General features: G+C 49.7%; 1 protein-coding gene across 1 annotated transcript in view; it reads right to left on the bottom strand.

Moving 5' to 3' along the window:
* Nucleotides 1-25,898, bottom strand: part of CNKSR3 (CNKSR family member 3) — a 107,228-nt gene extending 81,330 nt beyond the window's left edge. Inside the window, exon 1 of the mRNA XM_004477803.5 lies at nt 25,639-25,898. Within this exon, the coding sequence (XP_004477860.2) occupies nt 25,639-25,690 (52 nt within the window). The 5' untranslated portion in view covers nt 25,691-25,898. The remainder of the gene's footprint in view (nt 1-25,638) is intronic.
* Nucleotides 25,899-26,156: the final 258 nt, after the last annotated feature.

Raw genomic sequence — 26,156 nt, forward strand, 5'->3', positions numbered from 1 at the left:
GGGGAGCCCCATGCGCAAGGAGTGTGCCCCTCAAGGAAAGCCGCCCCTGGAGTGACGCCGCACACACGGAGACCTGACGCAGCAAGATGACCCAACAAAAAGAGATGCAGATTCCTGGTGCTGCTGACAAGAATACAAGCGGACACAGAAGAACACACAGCGAATGGCTGACAAGAATACAAGCGGACACAGAAGAACACACAGCGAATGGACACAGAGAGCAGACAATGGGGGAGGGGTGGGGAGAGAAATAAATAAAATAAATCTTTAAAAAAAAAATGCTGGGCACTCCTCCTTGAATGATAGATCACGTCCCCTGACAATCTGTTGAGAAGGGAACCGGCATAGGTGTATTGCAAATGTATATATTCTTACATCATCACTTATGCTCACACACAATTAGGCAAATACATTAAGTTGGAAACTGATCTCGAAGAAATGATATGCCAGTTTCTTGAGAGGGAAAGGGTGAACCCAGATTTTCCAGTTGTCAAACCACCTTTCTACAATGGCCGCTGCGGAAATCCTCTTCCAGAAGCTGACACATGCGGACTGAAACATAGAGGCTCAAAGATGCCTTTTCGAAAGTCTGCCTCACCTGCCCACTGGCATATCCGGTAAGATATCACCCACCACCCCACGCCTCCCAAAACTAACACAGGGAATGAGGCCTGCTCATCCCAAGCCCTGCTCCAGCCCGAGCAACCCAGCTCGTGCCCCCTGCCAGGCTGCCCTGCTGACAAGTGCCAGGAAGCCTGCCTCCTCCCAGTGCTCAGGGAGACCAAGGGTCCCTGGAGAGGTGGGTGGCTCTCTGGGACTCTGAACCAGAGGAGAGTCACTCGGGTCGCTAAGGAGCGGAGAAGGGCCGTCGGCTCTGAGAGCTATTCCCACAGACCTCCAGGAGCAGCTCTTGGAAAAGACCTCTTGGCTCCCACGAAGAAACTGGGCCGGCCGCCTTAATTGGGCTTGGCCAGACGGTGGCCTTCCACGAGGAGCTGCTGTCTGTCCCAGATGGTGGCCAGGGCCATGAGTCAGAAGAGCCCAGGCCACGCCTACGGGTTCCTGCCACACCCACCATTATCAAAAGCCAAGGGAAGCTGGCAGGGGTGCAAGAGTCTTGGATATTAACTGTGATAAAGCAAGAAATGGGAACTTGCAGAAGGGCCTCTGGGGACAGCTTCCTGCCTGCCTGCGCACGGCTTAGTCTACAAGGCACTGTTGACAGCTCTCAAATCTCCAAACGCTTCGCCAGTAGAACAACCGGGGAGAGAAATTCAAAACCCATGGGCCATTTTGGTATTAGCGCCCCCGCGCCTTGAAGGGTCAGGGGGATAACTGGCATCTCCTTGTTTCCATGTTGCTTTTTATCAACATACCTCCCCCAAAGGATGTGTAATCCTTTTTTCTCTTTACCGTCCTTCTCCCTCATTCCTAATCTGCCGGTGGGAAGAGGCAGAGCATCTCTGTTTAATCTGAAGTTCAACAATTCTGTTGGAAATGATCATTTTTCCCCAGGATAGAACTGCACTCTATACAACAAAGTTAGCAGCTAACATTTTATTACTTGCTTACGACATACCAAATATCGTGGTTAATCCTTTCACTGCATTACTTCATTTAACGCTCCACACGAACCAAGTTTAGGACTATCACGATCCCAAATTTGAAGACAATTTAGCGACTAAACAATACTATATAGTGTGGTCGACTCCCACATCTAGTGAGTGACAGGAAAGGGGCCAAATTTAAGCAGTCGCCACAGCACCGGGCTCTTCATTGATGTTTTAGAATGAAGCACGACCCACACAGAAACACGCAAACTTATACGACATAACAGAAAAAGAAGGAAAGAGGGAGGAAGAGAGGGTGGGAGAGAGGGGGAGGGAAGGGTGGGAGGGAGACTATAAACTGAATACATGAATCCATTTTCTCTCGAGGCAAAGTCTTTAAGAGAAAAACCACTACTCATCGATGGCAGACAATTCACTAGAGTCAGGGGCTCTTCCCTTCCCTCGAAGCAGGCCCATTCCAGAGAGAACCACGATTTTAACAGCGGATTCCAACCTTGTTAGAGAGACGTTTCAGGTTTTGCCTTCCTTCCTACCAAAGATATTCCCTACAAGGTCCTCATTTGAGGAGACACACCCCATCCCTGCCCCCTGAAGTGCAAATGTCAATACTCTCGTTGGGCTTTGGGATAAAAAAACAATGCATTTTAAAAGATAAGAATGAAGATAAATGATGTGAACCAAAAACAAAACAAAATTCTACGAAAGAAACAGAACTGTACTCCTTCCATCTAACTGGAACCATGCAGTGGCTTTGACTCTAACACTGAACCTGCAAGGAGCAAACAGATCCAATTGCCACAAGGCCCACAGCATGGACTCTGCCTTCACAAGAACAAGACAAGGAAGCGGATTTGGCTCAACTGATAGAGCGTCTGCCTTCCACATGGGAGGTCCAGGGTTCAAACCCAGGGCCTCCTGACCCATGTGGTGAGCTGGTCCACACACAGTGCTGATGCGCGCAAGGAGGGCCGTGTCACGCAGGGGTGTCCCCATGTAGGGGAGCCCCACGTGCAAGGAGTGCGCCCCACCCCACACAAAAAGCACAGCCCACCCAGGAGTGGCGGTGCACACACAGAGAGCTGACGCAGCAAGACGACGCAACAAAAAGAGACACAGATACTTGTGCTACCTGACAAGACTGCAAGCGGATACAGAGAACACACAGCGAATGGACACAAGAGAGCAGACAACTGGGGGGGGAGGCCAGGGGGAAAGGGGAGAGAAATAAATAATAAAAATAAATACTAAAATAAAAAAATAAGACAGTCTTATGAGGCTTCTAGACGCCAAGGACGAGAATGAGCCACCACAATGTCTTGAGAACTTTTGGGGACAATGACACCATTATAAAAGATTGTCCCCTGCTTTTAAGAAGGAACCAAAACTTGATGTCACCTTCTTTTTCACTTCCAGGAAGTCTGCCACAATTAGAGTTAATCACAGAGCATTTTCTTCCATCCCCTCCTTGAATTCCTAAGGCTGTTTATAAGTGTTTATGTGGTTTTTCTTTGTTGTTGGTTATTCTTGATGCATTCAACCATAATTTTAGAAGGCCATACAACCATATGTATGGTTTAGAAGGCATTCAACCATAATTTTAGAAGTTTCGACAGCAGGGCCGGGACATTGCATGTTATCTCAAGCCAAACTTAATCTTGAGATGAGAAAATATGAAAGAAAAACAAAAAGCAGCAATATGCAGGCTACCTTAAAAAACGGTTTGTAATATCCATTCTAGAGTTTTTAAAAAAGGAGAAACAAGCCACTGATGCAAAAACAAAAAAACTGATCTTCAGATTGCTAAAATACACAAGGAAGAAAGGATGTTAACTTGCTGAAGGTGACAACTATAAATGTCCACGAAGGGATCATATGTTCGGAAATCATGGTGGGGGAGGTGATCGGAGGATAAAAATTGGCTATTTTTTTTTTAAAAACGATTAAATACTAAAATTTTACCTTGTTAAATTCTCTTTAAAATCACTTTTTGCCGAATTCTAATTCTGCGATGTTGACAATGGAAGCTTTTCCAGAACGGAGCACACGTTTAACCCTGGGAATGACCGGACGGTGTCAACCCCCCAGGACAAGCTGGGAAACAACTCAAAGCAGGAGAAGGAGCAGGCTCGCCTTTGGAGAGGGCTTCTTCTGGGTTCTGGTTTGGTTTTAATCCGCCGTAATCAAGCCCCATTCGTTTTCAGCGTGCCCTGCCTGTCTTCCCAGAGGTCACAACCTCAAAAACGAAAACCCACGTGGCTGCCTCTGGATCCGGAAGAGCTGGTTTTTGATTCCTGCGCGCCTGGGTGGGAAAAGTTCAGCGTGTATTTTCCGGATTGACGTTTAGAGCGCACCCAGCTGAAAGGGGAATTGTGGGAGGTGGGCGGCCAGGGGCAGTGCTGGGTCCTGGACTATGTTATCTTACACACACACACACACACACCCTCTCCGGGAGGAAGAGCCCTTCTAAGGCTTGGGGATTTCTGGCCACTTCTAGAGAACACATTCCTGCAAACACTTGGCTTTTGGCTGACCCACTACAGGGCCGATTCTGAACACATAAAGATGACATGAGCCACCCAGCCAGAAACAATTAATCATGACTCAGCAACAGGCAGCAGATTGCAGGTGATAAGCCACAGAACACCCACAGCTCAAGGTGTGACCTCCAGCAAACGCCCACCTGGTCTGTTCCCATGCCCGCCCCCACCCATTCCAGTCCCTCGCCCTCCTCCCTCTTCTCTCTCCCCACCTGCCGCCCGAACGCCCAGCTCATCCTTACCCGACTCCAGCCAGGGTTCCAGGAGCTCCTTTTTGAACTTAATGAAGGATTCTTTATGGCTCCTTAGGTTTGAAGTCAGATCAGTTTTACCATTTCACAGATGAAAGGAAATAAATAGCCACTAAATCAAGCTGATTTCCCCACTCCCTAAAATTCAACTTTCCAGCTCACTTCCAGGTCCAAAGGGAGTGCCAGGGGCCTTAGAAGTTAGGCAGGTGTCTCCCTGATAGGATTCTAAGTGAAAGCACGTAGGAGCCTTCAAGGACCCAGATTTTCTTTGCAGGTGCATGTATACATGTGTGTGTTATGTTTCCCTTTACATTCAGATTTATCGCCTCTTCAGTGGATCCTGCCTGCTTCAAGACACACACGGGTCCCTGGGAACCCAATCCCCAGACCAGTTTTTCCAGCCCCAGCTCTCCTCCCTCTCCACCCCACAGGAGATCTAGCACAGTGGAGCTCTTTCCCTTGCCAGCAAATGCCTCCCAGCTTCCTGCCAAGTACATCTCCTCCCCTAGGATTAACTCCTGCTCCACCTGCAGGTCTCGTGGATGCCACTTCCTCCAGGAAGCCTCTCCTTGCAAGGCCCCTCACAAATCTGCGTGAGATCCCCCTTTGCCGTTAGGATGCCTCATGCCTCGAAGGTGCCAGAGATGCAGGAACCCTGCCTGTCTTGCCCACTGCTCCTGGAGGAGAGCGTTAGGAATGGCAGGTGCGCGATAAATACCTGAAGAATTCTGTTTACGGCGGATAGGTTTGTCTCTGGTTGTACCAGTTTTTCTGCTGACAAAGGCACCCACCTATGGGCTCTAATAGACATTATTCATTGATGATTTCATGGTATTCTTAATATTTTGGATTAACTCTACAATATATGAAGGTAAGGCATGAAGACTACAGAATTCTTCCAGGGATTTGGATCTGCCCAGAATGATTAAGCTTTAGAATAGCATAGACTCAGGTAGAAAGCTATTTACTCTCATTTCCAAAATATGGGGGGAAAGGTAGAATAGAGAGAATTTCTGAATAATTCTTCCCTGGAGAAGCTACCAGTACATTTCATTCGCTAAATGTCTCTGCTACTATTAAAATAAGGTGTATATAATCTACCATGTACAGTTAGTTACCCAGTTCAGGGAGAGAGTAAATACTATTTTTTTTTAAGATTTATTTTTATTTCTCTCCCCTTCCCACATTATCTGCTCTCTGTGTCCATTCGCTGTGTGTTCTTCTGTGTCCACTTGCATTCTTGTCATGCAGCACTGGGAAACTGTGTTGTTTGTTTTGTTGCATCATCTTGCTGCATCAGCTCTCTGTGTGCGGTGCCACTCCTAGGTGGGCTGCACTTTTTTCGCGCGGGGCGGCTCTCCTTGTGGGGGGCGCACCCCCTGCGCATGGGGCTCCCCTACGTTAAGGGATGCCCCTGTGTGGCAGGGCACTCCTTGTGCGCATCAGCACTGCGCGTGGGCCAGCTCACCACATGGGTCAGGAGGCCCTGGGTTTGAACCCTGGACCTCCCATGTGGTAGGCGGACGCCCTATCAGTTGAGACACAACCACTTCTGGTAAATACTGTTATCTAACAGTTACCTGTTGCAAAAGTTGATCACGGATTTTTGAAGAATTAAAATAAAATGAATTGAGTAGTCCTGAGGTCACACTGACAATAAAGTGCCCGGGAAGGCGATTTAAGAGTGGGAGTTTTCTCAGAGCCATCACTTCCTCTTCTCCCATTTACCCTGAATCTGCTCTCATCCCTTCTGCTGCACCAACCCACCAAAACTACCTGTACACCGCCACCGCCACAGTCCTCAGTCCTGGTCTTACCTGCCTCCAGGACTCCACCCTGTCAAGTTCCCTCCAACTTTAGCAGCTGCCCCTTCTCCGCAAGCTTTGCGGGTCGCCCAGCGCCCAGATTTCTAACCTCTGGAATGGCCCAGATGTCTTCTCTTCTCTTCCTAAAAGACCTGGGTCTGGTGAGGGAACCCATGTGATTTCCCATGACAGGAGTGTCCTTAGTAGACCCACCAGGACCACACCTGAGTTTTTATGCTAGTGAGGCAACAGGTGGGACAGTCACACTTGCAGCCTTAGGGGGGCTGGCCCCAGAAAGGCCACCCATGCAATTAGGAGGGTAGGGCTTTGGGCCAAGTCACAAGTCCCCGAGCTCTGGTAGGGTTCAGGGGTGTGTGTGTGCTGAGATCGAATTCAACCACGTGGGCACCAGTTCCACCCGTCGTGCCGACGATTCGGGGTAAGGGACCCCCATAGAAACAAGGGACTGGACACTCCAGTGACCTTCCCTGCTTGATGATGACATCATCAAGTGCATTCCGGCTCCACGTGGAGAGGACACGGAAGCTCGCGCCCGACACCCTCCCCGACTCCCCCCGCCGCCCCGTGCATCTCTTTTGTCTTATTTCTATCCTTTTATTATAATAAAACTAATCCCAACTATAGCACTTTCAGAGAACTGTGTGAGTCGCTTTAGCGAATTACGGAACCCAGGGGGTATGGTGGGAACCCCCGGATTAGCAGCCACTTGGTCGACTGGGCCCCTGCCTTGGTGTCTAAAGGACAATCTTGGGGAGGAGACCCTCGATGTGGCCCAACTCCCGGTACCTGGAGTCAGAACGGAACCGAATTGAGTCCCACAGCTGGTGTCACAAGTTGGTGAAGTCGCAGAAGTTTTTGCAGAACTTGGAAACTTCTCCCCTGACACTCCCCTTGTGACGTCATGCAGTCTCAAGGATTTATAAAGATCCATCCTTGGGAAGCGGACTTGGCCCAGTGGTCAGGGCGTCCGCCTACCACATAGGAGGTCCGCGGTTCAAACCCCGGGCCTCCTTGACCTGTGTGGAGCTGGCCCATGCGCAGTGCTGATGCGCACAAGGAGTGCCGTGCCACGCAGGGGTGTCCCCTGTGTAGGAGAGCCCCACGTGCAAGGAGTGTGCCCTGTAAGGAGAGCCGCCCAGCACGAAAGGATGTGCAGCCTGCCCAGGAATGGCGCTGCACACACGGAGAGCTGACACAACAGGGTGATAAAACAAAAAGAAATACACATTCCCGTGCCGCTGACAACAACAGAAGCAGACAAAGAAGACGCAGCAAATAGACACAGAGAACAGACAACCGGGGTGGGGGGGGAGGAAGGGGAGAGAAATAAATAAATAAATCTTAAAAAAAAAAAAAAATCCATCCTTGATGGCCACCAAACTTCTCCCCAGTTTCAACCTCCCCTGTGAACGCAGGCACAAGTATCCAGCTGCCCACTCCACATCTTCACCTGGCAAGCGAATGGGTGTTTCAAATTCAAACGCCTGCGCCTTCCTGGAGCTGCTGCTCCCATGTAATTCCACGTCTCAGGGAGGGCGGCTCTCTCCTTCCGACCCCTCAGACCGAGAACTTTAGGGGTGTCTTCATGTACCCACATCCGAGCCCCAGCAAATCCTGCTGCCCCGCTGGAATGCCCAAACACAACGGCCGCCACCGCTGACCCCGCACCTAGCCAACGAGAGCTCTCACGTGGACTACTGCCGAAGCTTCTGAACTGGTTTTCCGACTCTTACCCTCCACCCCTCGGTCTTCTCAACACAGTGGCCACTGTCATCTTCAAGTGCAAATCGCTCCTTAACTGAAAACCCTCCATGGCTGCCCAAAGCCAAGGATGGTAATGGTCTCCACGCTCTGCCCGGCCCCCCATTCCTCTCCGCCCTCCCCTGCTGCCCTTGCGCGCGCTCGCTCTGCTGCCGCCCACCGCCCCCCTGCTCCTTGAACACGGCACACTCGCCTGCCCCAGGACACTGGCACCTGCTCTTCTCCCACCGACGGCCGCGCTGCTCTTTGAATTCTTTCCCCGGCCACCTGGTGAAAGCCCCACCCCACGCCCTCCCTGCCTCCACCCCGCTGCCCTGACCAGACCCAGGGGCGCTGGTTTTCCTTACTGTGTGCAGCTCTAGGAGATAGGAGCCGTTGCCTACTGGCTCCACAGAAGAAGCCACAGCTCCTGGAGCAGCGCCTGGCACAGAGTAAGCACTGACATGTACTCGTTGAAAGAACGCCCAGTGACCATCGAGCAGCACCAGGCTGGGCGGAAGCACCAGTGCACAGGTCGCTCTAGCTAACTAACAGGGCGTTCCAGTTAACTAGCAGGGTGTTCTAATTAACTAACAGGGTGTCCTGGTTAACTAACAGGGCATTCCAGTTAAAAGGGCGTTCTAGGTGCAAAGAGTTAGAGTTACATGTTTCCTGAGTGCTCCACTGACAAAGCGCTTCATAGAAAACTTCATTTTCAGTGGAGAGGGTGGAGCTCAGAGGTTAAGCACCTGCATCCCATGAGCGAGGTCCCAGGTTCAATCCCCGGTACCTCCTAAAAAAGAAAAAGAACAAATTAACTTCTCTTCCAGAGGTAGAATTAGTCAGAAGGACAAACGGCATCATTTGAGAATCTGGTCAGGTAAATGGGTTAGTGTTCAATTTTTTTTTTTTAATCTGGGGTTTAAAAGTCACAATTGAGAAAATTAGCAAGGTTTAGTAGAAATGTCAGTTGTGCAGAGCACTGGTGAAGATAAGGGTCAAGACACACGAGCTATCGTTTCATATATGCTGCTACTGAATAAAGTGTGTGTCAGCTTCACCGCAGAAGCCGTGGTAGACCTAAATTTAGACGCGTCCTTCGCCTCCACCTGCGTCTCTCTGGGTGGGAACCTGTTGTCACTAGGATCTCTGGAAGGTGTTATTTTTAATGAAGGCCCATTCGTGGGTCTTAATTCGGATGGCTGGAGGCCTTATGAAGACAGAGCCACAGAATAGAGCCAGAAGCGGAAGTCAGCAGGGATGAGAAGAGAAAGGAGAGGACATGCCCCAGGATGCAGCAGAGCTAAGGGACCCCAAGGCCACGGCCAGGACACCACGTTCCTCAGAGCAAAGCCAGCCTTGGCCTTCTTTATGATGTACTGATGGCCTCTGAAACCATGAACCACTGATCGCTTGGTGTTTGAGCCAACCCACTGAGCGGCGTTTGTCATAGCAGCTCAGGCAAACTAAGACAGAAGTCAGAGAGGAAATCCCACCTGCCTCTAAGGATGGGCTGGGCCACGTCATGCCGGCTGGGGCAGGGGGCATCCCACCGTCCCCTCTGTAATGCCAAACCCTGGAGGAGCCCGGCCCCCTTAGCTCTCTTCTGGTTTTTCCTGCTGGTTTTGGAACCCAATACAAGCCATCGCTCTCAGGGACCTGGTCACCCACATAGCAACAGCACCATGGGGGTAAGCCAGGAGGGCTTACCTCACGCCTCATTGAACAGGACTTCCAGATCACTCCAAGATGTGCCGTACACACAGCAGCCCTGATTTTCTACCTCCATTCTTATGCCATCCCACAGGACTCAAGCCTGTGTTTTATTTCCACATTCTAAGGCTTAGGAGGAACTGTCTAGAAAACATTCCGGGTGTCGTGTTCATGTATATTGCATCATTTCACACTCAGGCTAACACCGTCCTCCTTTAACACATCGCATGTGCCGAGCTGCATGACATCCGCACCTCCTTAAAACATGAGACATTTATAGCGCTGCAGGAGCTGAGGGCACCGCTGTTTTCTCCAGTGTTGGCATCATGCAAGATGTCGGTACCGCGTATCCCTATGAGCTAGAACGGCTGCTGAGGCTGGCATCATTAAGGTCTGCTCACTCTCACAGCCACAGGGCAGCTCCCCCCGAGCATGGGACATTTTAAGGGCACTGCCACCCCAAATCACGGAAGCCCAAAGCCTTGGCACCCAAGTCGCCTTCTCTTATTCCCACATGCAGGCACCTGCCACGTCTTCCAGGCTGCTCCCAGGCGGTGACTCAACACGTCCTCTGCCCGCCCCCACCAAGGCCTCTGCTCTCTCAGCACAAGAACACCCAAAGCCCCCTCGCTGCTCCCCCAGCCTGCAATTGTTCCTCTCCTCTAAGGCCTCTCCACCCCAAACTGCCTCCTTTCCCTGTATTACTTCCCCAGCCTCCAGCGAGTGAAGAACAAACTTCCTAGAACTCAGGGTTCTCGGACCGTGGTTCACGGACCACCACGAAAGACTTACCTGGTCACCTGTTAAAAATGTAGATGTCTGTCCCATGCGTCGGCCGTATGGGACTGAAGCCCCCTCTCGCTTAGAGGAGGAGCAGGCATCACCATCCCAGAACCCTCAAGACTGTGGAATGAACAATGAACTAAATGAGAATTACTGGTATTCTACTACAGAACTGTTGTGATTCTAGGTATCACTGATGTGGAAGCAGTGGTCACCGGAGGTTCTGAGGGCAGGGAGAGGGGGAAACAGGTGTAATACGGGGACATTTTCAGGACTTGGAATTGTCCTGGATAACACTGCAATGACAGATGCAGGCCATTATATATCCTGCCATCACCTACACAATTGTGTGGGAGAGAATGTAAACTAGTGTAAGCTATCATCCATGCTGTGTGACAGTACTCCAAATGTGTTCATCAGTCGCAATGAATGTGCCCCACTAATGAGGGATGTTGTTAATGGGGGCAAACTGGTACGGTGTGGGGAGCAGGTCATATGGGGATCCCCTGTAATTTTTTTTTAAGATTTATTTATTTTTCCCCACCCTACCCCCCATACCGTTCCCCGCCATTGTCTGCTCTCTGTGTCCATTCACTGTGTGTTTTTCTGTGTCTGCTTGTCTTCTCATTAGGAGGCTCCAGGAACCAATTCTGGGACCTTCCGGAGTGGGAGAGAGGCAAATACTCTCTTGTGCCACCTTAGCTCCCCTGCCTTGTTATGTCTTCTTATTCTCTCTCCTCTGTGTCTCCTATTGCGCCATCTTGCTACGCCAGCTCTCCGTGTCAGCGGCACTCCTGCGCAGGACGGCCTTCCCATGCAGGGTGGCATTCCCGCGTGGGCCAGCACTCCACGTGGGCCAGCTCGCCCTCTCCAGGAAGCCCTGGGCATAGAACCCTGAACCTTCTATATGGTAGACGGGAGCCCAATTGGTTGAGCCATATCCATTGCCCAGGCTCCCCTATATATTTTATGTAACATTTATGTAATTGAAATATAATTAAAAGAAAATTTAAAATTAAAAAAAAAAAAAATGCAGACCCCTGGGTATCCCCACAGACGTGCTCCATCAGCCTCACAGGAATAAAGACGAGGAACTGTTGGATCCTTACTAGTGGCTCTTCTGTCCACTAAAGCCAGAGAAGCAACACCCTACATATTACGTTCAAACAACAGGGCTAGACATACCTCGCTAAGCCGGATTTATATGTATCAAATCAACTCAGATAAAACTAAAAAAAAAAAAAAAGGCAAGCTGAAAGTATCAGAGACCAGCTGAGGCAGCCATGACTCAAGGAGTCAAGACCTGGAGGGAAACGCTGAAATAAGTCCAACGTTCTCCCCACCATGTGTCTGTAGCTCTTTTGATTCCCAAGCAGCCTGAGATGAGGCGCCAGCTGAACAAATGAAAATCAGCTGACTATCTTGGCAGGGACAAACGAGAAAATAAAACCCACCTCTAATTTGATCATCTGTAGATAACAATGTTGGCGTGGTAACTTACTTCCTTCTTGTCTTTTTTAGGATATACACACTCTATCTCAGAATCTTAACTTATGACAACACCAGAACCCAGAAATATTAAGAGATCATTCAAAGACTACACAATCTCAATTAAATATATTTTAAACCCTTCTTTCCCATTTGCAATATCCCAATCAAATATTTGAAAAAGAAAATAGATGAGGTATTCCCTAGGTTTTTTTTTTTATTGTACAGTAAGAGAGGTTAAATGAGAACATTAATTCAAGTCATACTGTTAATACTATAGATATTTTCCCTTGTCCTCGGAATGCATTACCAGACCACACTCATGTCACTGCCTTCCAAGAGCAGCAGCAGGTGTGAGGTCAGTTCTGGGACCAAATGTTTCTCAATTCCAGCCCCACTTCCCAGCTGTGTGAGCTCACATGCACTAAGTAACACTCAGGGCTCAACTTGCTTGACTGGAAAACAAAGTCGATCAAAGTGCTGGTGTCCCATAATCCCATAACAACTCTGACGATTAAATGAGATAATTCACGAAAAGCCCAAGCCAGGGCCTGGCACACAGAGAATATCATAAATGCCAGCTGTACACTGTGGCCTCCCTACTAAGCCAACAGCATTTATATGCTTTATTTATAGATAACTCTTCTTTCTATCCCTAGCACGAAGCAGATCAATTGGTCCAAAAGAGGCAGCGGACTTGGCCCAGTGGTCAGGGCGTCCATCTACCACATGGGAGGTCCACGGTTCAAACCCCGGGCCTCCTTGACCCATGTGGAGCTGGCCCATGCACAGTGCTGATGCGCGCAAGGAGTGCCCTGCCACGCAGGGGTGTCCCCCGTATAGGGGAGCCCCACGCACAAGGAGTGCACCCCATAAGGAGAGCTGCCCAGCACGAAAGAAAGTGCAGCCTGCCCAGGAATGGTGCCACACACATGGAGAGCTGACACAGCAAGATGACGCAACAAAAAGAAACACAGATTCCCGTGCTGCTGACAACAACAGAAGTGGACAAAGAAGACACAGCAAATAGACACAGAGAACAGACAGCTGGGGTGGGGGGGGGGGAGATAAATAAATAAATAAATCTTTTTTAAAAAAAAACTGGTACAAAAGAGGAAATAAAAAAGTAAAATATTTTTATTTTAATATTTTAAAAAGGAATGAACGTTTGAAATAAATACCTAGTGAAGGTTTGACAAACGATCGTCTGAAATGAAAAATGTGTGTATATGTGAGTGTGGAGAGAGAGAAAGAGGGAGAGGAAGGGAGAGGAAGAGAAATATGGTCTATTTAAAAAGCTGATCTACAGAAAGGTTCGAACATCCCATCATTTTTGTTGAGAATTTTTCCAAACTACTTTGGAGTAAGCAGCACTCCCATTTAAAGGCTGAATCACCAAATGTTTTTCTTGGGTATTTTTGTTTTGTTGTTGTTCCCCAATTCAGAGCTCCATGAAGATACAAAGAATCTTGAGTAAACAGGTAGCTTACTAGTTCAAACAGGACCCTACAACCAGCACAGAAATTTGGAAAGTACACCCCATTTTTACTTATACATGAAACCTTTCTGTACATGCAGAAACCCTTCTCATCAGAAGCCAATTCTATACGGCCAAAGGCAAAGTAAACACCATTAAGAAAAGCCAAATTCATCTTTTTACAGTTTTTACAGTGGTCCTGTGGGTCCATCAGTATTTCTAGCTTCATGACACCTGCATGAAATTCCACTTTGCAATTTTAGAAATATTGGAATCCGTTAAATAGCACCATGAAATTATAGGCAGCAAACAGATTTACCAAGCAGTTGATGAATTACTCTATGTCTAATTGTATTCACATCCCCCAGATTGATGCTTCTCACCCGGGCAAACAACACCCAACCATGACAGTCCACAGAGGGAATCACAAACAGGCCCATAAAGATGTCTGGTTTGGTCTGCACCAAAAAAAACTGTAGGCAGTTTTCTAAAAACTGGGAAATCTCACATGGAAATCCAGATTTCCAGCATCATTTGAAAACAGCAACCGGAGTCAGAAGATCTGCCAACTTCAGACCCACAGTCAGCAGAAACCAAGCAATAAACGTGCCTTTTAGTTTGCCACAGTCTCCATCACTCCCTAATGCCTCAGACACCTCCCCTTCCAATGTCTGACTTTACCCACAAACTTCCCTTCCGAGTTTGCAGCTCCTGTCGCAAGTCATGTGACATTCCTGGTTTCTTCAGGATTCACTTCTGCGGTAACGTTTTGTTCCAGGCTCCCTTGGGTCCTGCCAACTGCGGAGGCTCCCAACTCCATCTGCACTGATTCAGCATCCACGGATTAAGACAGAATGGCTTTTCACCTTGACCTGCGACGAGTTTACTGCTCCAGGTATTTCTCTTTTCTGCTAACTTGTTCTTGCCCTCAGTTCTCTTTGCATCTCCATGTTTTGCCCAAAGCCAAAGCCTGAGTACTACTAAGTGATAGAAAACTACTTGCTCTCTTCTCAAGAAGGAGAGGAGAAGAGAGCTGGGAAGAGGGGTGTTACATTCTGCTCCTCTGTTGGACTTAGGGCTAGAAATTCCGCCCAGAAGGTCCCTTCAGATCTGTGGGACGTTCTCCTCCTGCTAAGGTACACAACAGAAGGACCCCCTTAGCGGGGCTAGTGCTACCCACCACAGCGGTAGCAGCTCGCACTCTTCCCTGCCCACGCTTTGGAGACATTGCTCGCAAAACTAGGGGCATTCACCTTCCACAGCAGCGTGTGGCAACTGTCCCCACCAGAAAAGTTCACCTTCTTAATCAATCGCTCATCAATCACCTGAACATCAACTGGAGGCAGAAATCACTCATTTTAGGATGTTCCACATGAGTGGGTATAAGTCAGTGGTTCTCAAACTAGAGCATCACAGTCACCCACAGGACTCGGTAAAACCCGGGCTCCTGGCCCCACCCCCAGAGTTTGGGATTCAAGGAGTCTTGGGTGCAGCCCGAGAACTGACATGTCTAAGTTTCAAGGAATGCTGAGGCTGAGAAAGAAAGTTCCAGAACAATGATGACAAGCTGTTGGGAGGTACCAAATATATGTGGCTGGGAAAGAGTCCTCTTAAAGATGTGATCAGTTTACCAATCTCGGGAGCCAGATATAATATTCACATATTTTAAGCGCGCATTAAATGTCCCCATTACACGGTGACTGGCAATCTGTTTTGATCCGAGACCCCTCCTCTGCTCAGAGAATAATGAAGAATTTCTCACCCAACAGCTTCATATAAGATATTTCATCTTAGCCTAAGGGTGCTGATAGCCAAACCGCTTCACACCACATCTTACTAGTAAGTATTATTTGTATTGTTTAAACACTTATTACAAACAATTCTAGGCTTTGCCATAGACAGAGTCATTTTCATAAATGCTCTCCACAGAAGTATCACCTGCTCACATTCGTTTAAGACGAGTAGAATCAGTGCAAAGGGGGTGCTGATCATTTTAACAGGTGCTATCTGACTTGGTCCTCCCGACACTTTAAGCTGGTTTTACTCTATTTCAAAGATCAAACTCCAGCGAGGATTTTGACTTGATTCTTTTAAAGACACGGTGATATGAGTCTAGGAACATGAAAGATTTAAAATAGTGAATATTTAGGTAAGATTGGAAACACAGAAACACACCATTCGTTTCCAAAAAAAAAAAAAAAGCACTGAATTTCCCCTCTGCTGCAAATCTCTAAAAATAAGGAAATGGGATGTTTCCTTTCAGTAGAAGGTTTTTCTCAGGAAAACATGATTCAGATGATCGTGATCACCACCCTCTCCATAAGGGTTTCCTCTACCAGGGCTGACAGTCTCCTTCAGTGGAGGTGAGGCAGGGAGGTATTATACAAAGTATTAACAGGTGTGAAGAGGGAGATCAGCTCCAAGTTATTCCAGGACAAGCCTACCCTCTTTCAATCCCTCTCCCCCGTGCTCCTCTACTGTTGAAAAGCTGCACTAGGAACTAAAAATGTGTTCAAACCTTACCTCTTAAAAAAATTCTCTAAAATACCATCTATTCAACCAAAAGTATGGTGGCTCTATTTACTAAAGCAAAAAAAAAAAAATAGGACATACAAGATGTTAAGAAGGTGGTGATGATACATGGGAAAAATGGAACTAATGAAATTTATAGACTTAGTTAACAACCATATAAAAGCAGAGTTGCTACTAAGCGATTAATGCCACAAGTCACACACACACAAATTGTGAAACAGGAATATGATTAAACATTTTTTCCTCTTCATTTTTTTTCACTACTAAGGAGAACTTGATTAGGTCATTTAGTTAATCTGTGTTCATCTGTGTATCTTTCTGAATTCTGGAGGAATAATTGAGTTAGTAGGTGGAACTGGATGAGATAAAAGTGCCTAGACAGATTATTTTATTAGTGCTTCCATAACTTGTTGAGCTGCCTTTTTCTGTTATTTTTTTCAATTTGAATTTGAAATAAAGTTATTTTTTAAAAATAGGACAATGTCAGTGGGGCAAAATATTTTAAATCAGTTCTATCTACCAATTTTTTGGACTGAAATGTTTAGAAAGTTTGCTAATTTTTACCAGCTGCTGATCTGCATTCTAAGGTACTGCTTTGCTCTCAGAAACACGACTACATTTGTCCTTCTGATCACGGGTTAAAAAGTGTTCAATCAGCCATCTGATATCAAAGAAAACAAACTCAGTTAAGTCCACTTTCACAAAAACCCTATTCAGAGATACGTAAACAGCTTCAGAAACTGTAGCTCCCAGGAAAATGTGCCAGCAAAGAACTATAACTGAACCGAACGCGGATGCAAAAAGACAGGTCCCTTCTCTATTTTAAATGGCCATTGAGAGGTGGTAAGTAAGGGGGGATGGGACAGAGAGCACTCCTAACCCCAAGAGGGGGAAAATAACGTATATACTTCCCCATCGCCAGTGAAATTTTTAAATTACCAGGATTGAAAAATACCAGTGAGCCAACCTAGAATGTGGCTTCACAAATGCTGGCACAGCCAATACATTAACTCAAGACACTGTCATCTTGGGAGTACTGCAAGACCTCCCGCCAGACTCCTTGAGTTCACTTCTGTCCCAAGGATCCAGAGAGCTGTTTCGAACAGGTGCCTCTCTGCTTTCCATCACAGCTAGAAAAACAGCAATCTCCTGACCATGCTTCAGAGACCCTACGGGAAGTGGACGTGGCTCAACAGACAGCATCTGCCTACCATATGAAGGGTCCACGGTTCAAACCCCGGGCCTCCTGACCCGTGTGGAGCTGGCCCATGTGCAGTGCTGATGTGCGCAAGGAGAGCCCTGCCACACAGGGGTGTCCCCCGCGTAGGGGAGCCCCACGCGCAAGGAGTGCGCCCCATAAGGAGAGCCGCCCAGTGCAAAAAATAAAAGTGCAGCTGCCCAGGAATGGCACCACACACAGCAAGATGACGTAACAAAAAGAGACACAGATTCCCGGTGCCGCTGACCAGAATGCAAGTGGACACAGAAGAACACACAGCGAATGGACACAGAGAGCAGACAACGGGGGCAGGAAGAAGATAAATTTTTAAAAAATGAATTTTAAAAAAAGAAAGAAAAAGAAAACAGCCTTTAAAAAAAAAAGACCCTACTTGACCCGGTCTTGGTGTATCATTCTACCCCACTGCCCATCACAAAGCCTTTGCTCTTCATGACTCCACCGCAGTTCCTCTTCACAAACCCACCAGGATCATTCCCACCCCAGGACCTTGGCACCAGCCATCCCCTCTGCCTGCATACAGTGCCCATCCCTCCTAATTTTCCAGTGGCTGGTTCCTTCCTGACATTCATATCTAAATGTCACCTTCTCAGAGGTGCTTCCCTGTGGGCTCCATCCAAGCGGTCCTCCCCCCACAGTATCCTCACAACTGGTTCCAGTTCCTTCTCTGCAGGAGCTGTCTCTTTTCATTCGTCTGTTTTGTTGTTGCTTGTCACCCCCCAGATCTACTACATGAAAGTAGGGACCCAGCTGGATTTCAGCTCCTAAAACAATACCTGGGACTTCATAGGTGCTCAACAGGTATTTGGTGAATGAATGAAACTCTAAGTCTTTTTACTGCAGGGTGGAATTTGCCATCAAGGTAAGCGCTTCTCCTAGGCCCTTTCCGAAAGCACAATTAGCCTTTCCAAGCTCGTTCTTCCTCTAAGATCTACAAGATCTTCATAGGAAATGAGGGAAATGTGTCCAAGGAAACAATGAGAAGACAGAAAATGGAGTTGACTTAACTCATCTGGAATTGTCTTAAAATACTAGAATGAGAACGGTATCCTGGGCTTAAACAAGTAACAGCACACCAGTGTCAAATATATATATATATTTTAAAGATTTATTTATTTATTTCTCTCCCTTCCCCCCTGCCCCCCGCCCTGGTTATCTGTTCTCTGTGTCTATTTGCTGCGTCGTCTTCTTTGTCCGCTTCTGTTTTTGTCAGCGGCATGGGAATCTGTGTTTCTTTTTGTTGCGTCATCTTGTTGTGTCAGCTCTCTGTGTGGGCAGCGCCATTCCTGGGCAGGCTGCACTTTCTTTCATGCTGGGCGGCTCTCCTTATGGGGTGCACTCCTTGTGCATGGGGCTCCCCTACGCAGGGGACACCCCTGCATGGCATGGCTCTCCTTGTGCGCATCAGCACTATGCATGGGCCACCTCCACACAGTTCAAGGAGGCCCGGGGGTTTGAACCACGGACCTCCCATGTGGTAGACAGACGCCTTAACCACTGGGCCAAGTCCGCTTCCCCAGTGTCAAATATTTAAACAAGAGTTCAATTATAATACATGTGAACTTGGAACTACTATGAATTCATCATTAATAGGAAGTATGCGAACACTTATTTGCCATGCATTATGTGACGTACTCTTCCCCTACGTCTTTTAACTCCAACTAAAACTCTTTGGTTATAATCATCCCCATTTTACAGACACAAAAACTGTGCCCTGAAAAACAAAAAAAAATAACAGAGAAAGGAAAGAGCCCCTGAGTGTAAATCCTGAGGTTCCTTGAAGCTCCCCTTTCCAGACTTGCTGGGCAGAGGACTACATGGGGCCCTTTGGCCAGCGGAGGAACCCAGCAGGGGCTGGACAGGACCCAAGTCATGCCTGAGGCCTGGTCCCCAACCTTTGACCCTAGGCAACCCTGATCCATAAGCCTCCATTTCCTCATCTGCAAAGGAAATTCGCCCTCCCCGTGCATCTCACAGGCTGGCTGGGAACAAATGGAAAAGCGCTCTGCAGCGCTCCTGTAAATAAAACTTGATTTATTAACAGTTTAGATAATGGCTAAACCCGGGATGAAAACTCCCAAGAGCATGAAATGAGGGAAAGAACGGGAAAGCAATGCTCCCTGGTTCCCATGGTGAGACGTGGAATGTTCCAGAACCAGGACAGGGAGGAACCGTCAAAGGGAGGCAGTGGCAAACAGAAGCGGAGAGACCAAAACCCAGAGGCCCTCACAGTTCTCTGCAATGAGAGCAACTCAAGGGGAAAAAAAAGGTCCTACCGGGAAGACATCACCTCCTAATTTCCATGGAGACAGAGATGAAACACTCTGGCCTTGCAAATTTTGAGACCCGCTCTGGTTATTTATTCCTGAAATCGCATTCAGGGCCATTTCCCATCAACAGTGAACTCTTCCCCCCACATCAGCTACGTGCGGTGAGCCCCGTCCCATCGGACTACAGGATGGCGTGCCCGTCACTTCCTGCGACGTCCAAATGAGATCCTGAGAACAAACTTCACCCACAGGGTTCCAGGGGCACCCCCACCCTTCTTACCCCTTGTCTTGTTAAAAAAAAAACAAAAAACATCTTTGTTGAGAGAAGTCTTCAAGTCCCAAGGAATACGTGAGAAGTCTCGGGGGAAATGTCTCATTCCGATTGCCAAGGATTGCCTGAGCTGTTGCTAGGTGGTACCTATAAATACAAGCACACGCCCTACAAGCACTTTTCTGCTGTACATCAAGCGTCCTCAACCGGTCATCACTGTAGAACTTAAGAAAAGTGCACAGAGCACATGTCAGGTAAGACAGCCCACGAGGGCAGTGGCTGGGAAGCCTGAGAACGTGTCCAGCTGGATATGAAATGGAAATGAGCACATACTTCGGCCCCTGGAGATCTTGTCTTTAAAAGGCAGGTTCAAATTCAGGGACACCTGAGAATCTGCATTTCTCCCACGCTCCCAAAGGGACGCCAATGCCGCCAACACGAGCCAGGGAACTAGACGGGGATCAGAAACCCACAGCAAGAGCCAGTCTCAAGTAGCATTCTAGAAGTCCTGTGACAACCTGCAAGACGTAGACAAAATATATTCCCAATTTATTTACCCCAAGAAGGTCCATGACATTGGCAAGAAAGAGGCATGGGCCACTCAGCTAACCAAGGTCGTTCCTGCTCGGCGGCAAGGCCTGCCCTGGGCCCCCAGACTGCTGGGCAAACGGCAAAGGCACGTCCTCAGCGTCAACTGGTGCCCCTCCACGGTGGAGCCCAAGTTATGAAAGGCCTGATGGCTCCAAGCAGGTAATTTATGTCCTGGAGCCATAGGATGAAAGAGGAGAGGAAGCAATAAAAACCACCGGTGGTAATTTATTGAGCACTTTTTTTAAGATCACACGGTCAGGGATGGAACCAGCGAACCGAGCCCAGGAGCTGAGTCCAGAGCCCACGCTCCATCCACTGAGCTTCATGGCCAGAAGTGACCAAGACAGCAGAGGAGCGGTTTTTGGTTTTGTTTTTTAAAAGATGTATTTATTTTATTTTATTTCTTTCCCTCCCCTTCCGCCCTGTTGTCTGCTCTCTGTGTCCATTCCCTGTGTGTTCTTCTGCATCCGCTTGCATTATCCAGCAGCACTGGGAAACTGCTTCTCTTTTTGTTGCGTCACGTTTGCTGTGTCAGCTCTCCGTGTGTGCAGAGCCACTCCTGGGCGGGCTGCATTTTTTTCGCGCGGGGCGGCTCTCCTTGCAGGGCGCACTCCTTGCGCGTGGGGCTCCCCTACGCGGGGGACACCCCTGCATGGCACGGCACTCCTTGCGCACATCTGCACTGTGCGTGGGCCAGCTCACCACACGGGTCAGGAGGCCCTGGGTTTGAACCCTGGACCTCCCATGTGGTAGGTGAACGCTCTATCAGTTGAGCCACATCTGCTTCCCCAGAGTGGGGTTTTAAGGTCACCCCCACATAGAACTAGGCACCCCTGAGCAAAATGCCGCATGTCCCTCTCTTTCAGTCTTGTTTTGTTTAGGGGGGAGTTAAATGAGGTAGTACAAACCAAGCACTTCAAAAAAATATCCACCCCATAAATGCTTCAGTAAACGTTTTGTTATCGTGATGATTAAGAAAACTGCGGATGGAGTCCAGAAAAGAGAATGGAGCTGGGGAGGGGGTGGGATAAGGAGAAGATTTCTGACCCGTGGCCAAATGGTGGAAAGAAGAGGGTCCCCGTGAGCCAGTGACCAAGGTGGCTGAAAGAAAACCCGTGGCCTAAAGTGGCGGGCGATTTAAGAGGAAGAACTGGCCCCTGAGTGGACAAGGCTCTGAGGGGCTGCAGGAGCTGGGCGGTCCAGGGCAGTCCACCTGCCTGCTCCACGCGGACCGATGGCCAAGGGCTGCTGGGACAAACCAACCCCCTCCCTCCTCGTCCAAGAGCCGGAAAGCAGATACACCATCAGCTGTGGCTGAGTCTTCCAGAGAAACTTCAACGACTTGAGCTTTGAGTCAAAGACCTCGTGGCAGTTACGGTTTCAGCCAGGGAAACTTAACCAGAACAGGCCCTGGAAAGCAGAGTGGCCCCACATGCTGGGTGTAGACGGGAAACCGCCATGCATCCCACTTGGAGAAGGGATCTAGGGAGAGGGGTCCACGTAAGCCACCACGTGACAGGGCTGTGGGCTGCTCTGTCTGCAGCCCTTCCTCCTTACTGGCCAAACCCCAAGTTTTCTTCGCAGTCTGAAGGAGCCCCAAGACCCACTGAGATGCAAGCGAAGTCGCTGCATGGAGTTTCTTCAAAGGGGAAGTTCTCTTGGCTTCTGTAGGTCTCCTTTCTCCTGCCTGGGTGGGACAGGAATGGGACCTGCAGGCGAAAGACGAGGAAACCAGGTGCTGAGAAGGCTGAGCGGGACAAGGGCAGGAGCCCCTGATCATCTTGGATTGCCTGGCTCCAGACTTTTTACAAGAGAAAATAAAGCCGCGTTTCCTGTCGTGTGCAGCTGAATCTATTCTTACATATGCCGTGAAAGATCATTTTCTTTGCAAAAGCCTTGGCTGAATTATTTGGCGGGCAAGGTGCCATGAGTCCAAATTAATGTGATTTACGAATACTTTTGCTGACACACGCCGACTGTGCATGATCAGGCCACTTACACTGCATGACTCTCCTCCACCAACATACCACAACAGTGAAGATCAATTCAGAAATGTGGAGGCGATTCTGAGTGTACTTCAACAATTGGCCCTGGAAAGCACCTGCTGGGACGATGCAGTGGAATGAAGCTCCGCCGGTCAAGGCACTCGAGCGCTCTGTGCCTCAGTTTCCTCAACGGCCAAGTGGAAATAACAGCTCCTATCTGTGGCAGTTTGGGGCTTTCTGTGGATCCCAGTAAGGATCATGTTCTTGAAGCTACTCCATTCCTGGGGATGTGGGACCCTTTGGCTGCACTGGATTCGGCTGGGGGCCTCTGATGGGAGTGCTTCAGCGAGGTGTGCCCCTCTTGTTGGAGTTCTTTGTAAAGGGAGGACCGAAAGTAAGGACACAGAAAGTCAGCAGAGACAGGGAAACCCGGAGAGGCTCAGAGAGGAGGCCCAGCAGGGAGGAGAGAGATGAGCCACGTGCCTGATCGCCCCCAGCTGAGCTGGGGAGAGAGCCAGCCTGGAGCAGGGCGCACACGAGCACCACTGAGTCTTGCCACGTGGGAGGAATCTAGGATCCCCTGCAGGCAACCTCCTAGGAAACAGCATCTCCCGATGGCGCCTTGATGTGGACACTTGCACAACCTCAGAACCATCAGTGTTTCACCAAATAAGTTCCCCTTATAAAAGTCAACCCATTGCTGGCATATGGCTTGGGCAGCAGTTAGCAAATTAAGGCACCACCTCAAAAGGTGGTTGTACGTATTACACAAGTTACCACTTGTGTCCCCCTGAGACCTGTGCCTGACACACTGCCATCAATTACTGGGCATCTACTTCTATCCTGATAAAACTGGTGACAGACAATGCAGCTTCAGTCATAATATAAACCAGAGGAATTCAGTCATTTTACAGACATCCAGTCCTCTCCAAATGCATGCATTTCTCTGCATGCATTTCTCTCCAAATGCATGCATTTAATAGCACAGTCATGAAAGCAAGCTTAGACTGTGGCCAGGCTGAGAGTGTTGGAAATTTAAGGCTCTCTGCAGGGCTCATTCTTGCCTCCTGTACTATCAGGAGTTGCAAAGTCCATTTGAGGAGCTGCTTATCAGAAAAAATGTATTTATAAAATGGGGGTGGGTAGCCGGTTAGCAAAGGCAGCTAAAAATAGTCCTATAAGCAAACAAGTTTGCATACATCAATAGTTCTTTTGGAAAGCCGATCCTTTTACAGCAGTACCAGGAGAAAATATTTAAGAAGTGGGTCATGCAATTTGGGGACATGTAGCCTCTGATCATCCTAGAGTCAGTCACACAGTTGCTCATTCTATCTTTTTTTAGATTCTAACACAGAAAGTAGCCAGGTCTTTCTTTGAGAGACCAAAAGGGCAAAAACATTCTGAATAAAGTTGTCAAGTGCTAGACACAGGAATGCAACCTAATCAAGTTCAGTGCTTTCCACCCGCAACTGCTCTGTGTGGTCAGTAGGAAACTTTCCCTAGATGAAAGCAAAGTCACAAAACATCAAGACAACTGGGTGCCAAAAACACATTTTAATGTGCTCTTCCTTTTTAGAGCTGAGCAAACATAACAGGATGTGAATTTACACTTCTCCTCTCCCATTCCCAAAGGAGGAGGGGGGAGGCACAAATCTTAAGGGTGTGAAGATCTCACTCCATAATCTATGTGCCTGTTTGCATTTTTCAAGTTGTACACGATCAAGTAGGCGGGCTCAGGAAAGCCAAGGAGTGACACAACGTAACCCTTTCTTTACTCTTGGAGCAGTGTAATTTTAAATTTTCCAGTAGCCAGGTTTGAAAAGGCTCAAACAAACGGTGAAGTTAATTCTTCAGCCATTGTATTTTTATTTACCCCCAATCTATCCAAAATTTCAACATGTGGTAAATGTAAAAACAAAAAAGTGACTACTATTTGACATTCTTTTTTTCTCACCACTGTTTTCACACTCAACAACACAATCTCAGTTCTCGCCAGCCACACTGCAAGACAGGAGTCACCGAGTGGCATCTACCTGATCGGACAGAGCAGAGCACAACCTGCGGCACTTATCAGCATCTTGTGTTGTTGTCTCCAGGATGGAGCTACAGGTGAAAGAGAGCAATCTGCTAGTCTCCCGGGAATGGCAAGTTGCTAGGTGGGGAATTTGGTGTGTCTGGAGGATGGGAAGACACACCCCATTCCTAACCAGAGTATTTACAACTTACAAGTTCATGGGTTATTATTCCAAGCCTGGACAGTGCCCTTTACTCTTTACCCAGTCAAACTTCTTCACCAATTTGCAAGCATTTGTTGGTTTTTGTTCACTTCAAGAGCCCAGGAAATGGGGGTCACTTGACAAACCATTTGTAGAGAAAGGGTGTAATTGGGGAGGACTCTCCATTTGGTGGGGCAGTGGGCAGGACACCCGCAGCGAGATGACAGGCAGGGTGGTGCTTGTGACAGCATAGCCAGGGGAGACAGGATGAAAGCTGACCTAATCTCCCCTGCACGACCACCTCACCGGCTTGCGGTGAGAACGACAGGAGAGAGCCCTCGGCCACCTATACTCTACTATATTAAGAAAGGACACCACTCCTGGGAAAGAAGAAACTAGCAACTTGGAGCCGAGGGCTGTTCAACTGGGTGGAAAAGACGACGATGATCATTTTTTCGGCTGTTTCTGAACTCTCTCCTAGAGAGTACAAAGTGGCTTGGGTGGCCCCTGTCGCCGTTCCCTGGCAATCCTAGGAGATAGTAAAAGCAAGCACCAGCCTACGGCCACCCCCCAACACCCACGCTAGCGCTCCGAAAGAGTTCAGTTTCTCCTTCCCAAGTCTTCCACGTGGCCCCAAAAGGCAGCTCCACCAAGGGTTCGGGCCCCGGGGGTCCTGGCTCAGGGCTTACCCCACACACACACCCGCGCAGAAGTCACCGCGCCGGCCCCCCGCGCCGCCCTCTCGGCCTCTCCAAGTAAACCCAGAGGCGCGCCGGGGGCGTCCCCCTACCTGTCCAACCGTCCCGACCTGCCTGCGCCGGGCTCCCGGCCCCGGCGAGGTCCGCAGCGTCCCCCACACAAAGGCGCCTTGTGCCTCTGCGCTCGCGGACGCGGGCCGCCGGGCACCGCAGCCGGAACGGGCCGGGGGGGGGACGCCCCGAGCCCGCGAGATCCGCACCCCCAACCTTCGCCGTCCCCGCTGTGGACGCCCCCTGCGCCCCGGTTTAAGGCGCGGGGGGAGCACCGCACAGCGGAGGGGCATTGCGCGGGGCAGGGGCGCACGGGCCAGGCTGCACAAGTTGGCACGGTCCCCGAGCCCGGGTGGCGCGGGGGGCCGAGCACCCCTTCCCCGGCGCCCCGCGCCGCTCACCTCGCGTCCAGTCCACCACTTGCTTGGGGCTCCACTTGGTCACGGGCTCCATGGCGAGCGGCTGCGCCCCGGCGGGGCGATCGCGGTGCCCGCGCCCCGCACCAGCGCCCGCGCTCAAGGCTGCATGGCCGCGCGCTCCCGCAGCCCGGGCTCCAGCGGCCGCCGGGATCCCGGGCCCGGGCCTCGGCTGCGCGCGGTGCCGGCCCCCCGCGCGCGGTGCCGGCCGCTCGGGGTCCCCGCGGCCTGGCGCTCGTCCCCGGGCCGTGCGGGCGCGCTCGCTTCCCCGCGCGCGGCTCCTCCTCTGGGACGCCCGCCCGGCCCGCGCCGGCTCCCGGGCCGCGGCCCGCCCCGTCCCACCCCCCGCGCCGCCCCGGGCGCCCGGGGGAGGAGCGCGCGCTCGGGTTACACCGCGGCCGGCCCCCGCGCGGCGGGGCGGGACGCGCCCAGGGCGCGGGGAGACGCGCGGGAGGCGGGGCCGCCCACGTGCCCTCCCGGCGCCCCGCGCCCGCCCCGCAGGC

Source organism: Dasypus novemcinctus, chromosome 28 (genome assembly GCF_030445035.2).
Source record: "Dasypus novemcinctus isolate mDasNov1 chromosome 28, mDasNov1.1.hap2, whole genome shotgun sequence".
Lineage (NCBI taxonomy): Eukaryota > Metazoa > Chordata > Mammalia > Cingulata > Dasypodidae > Dasypus > Dasypus novemcinctus.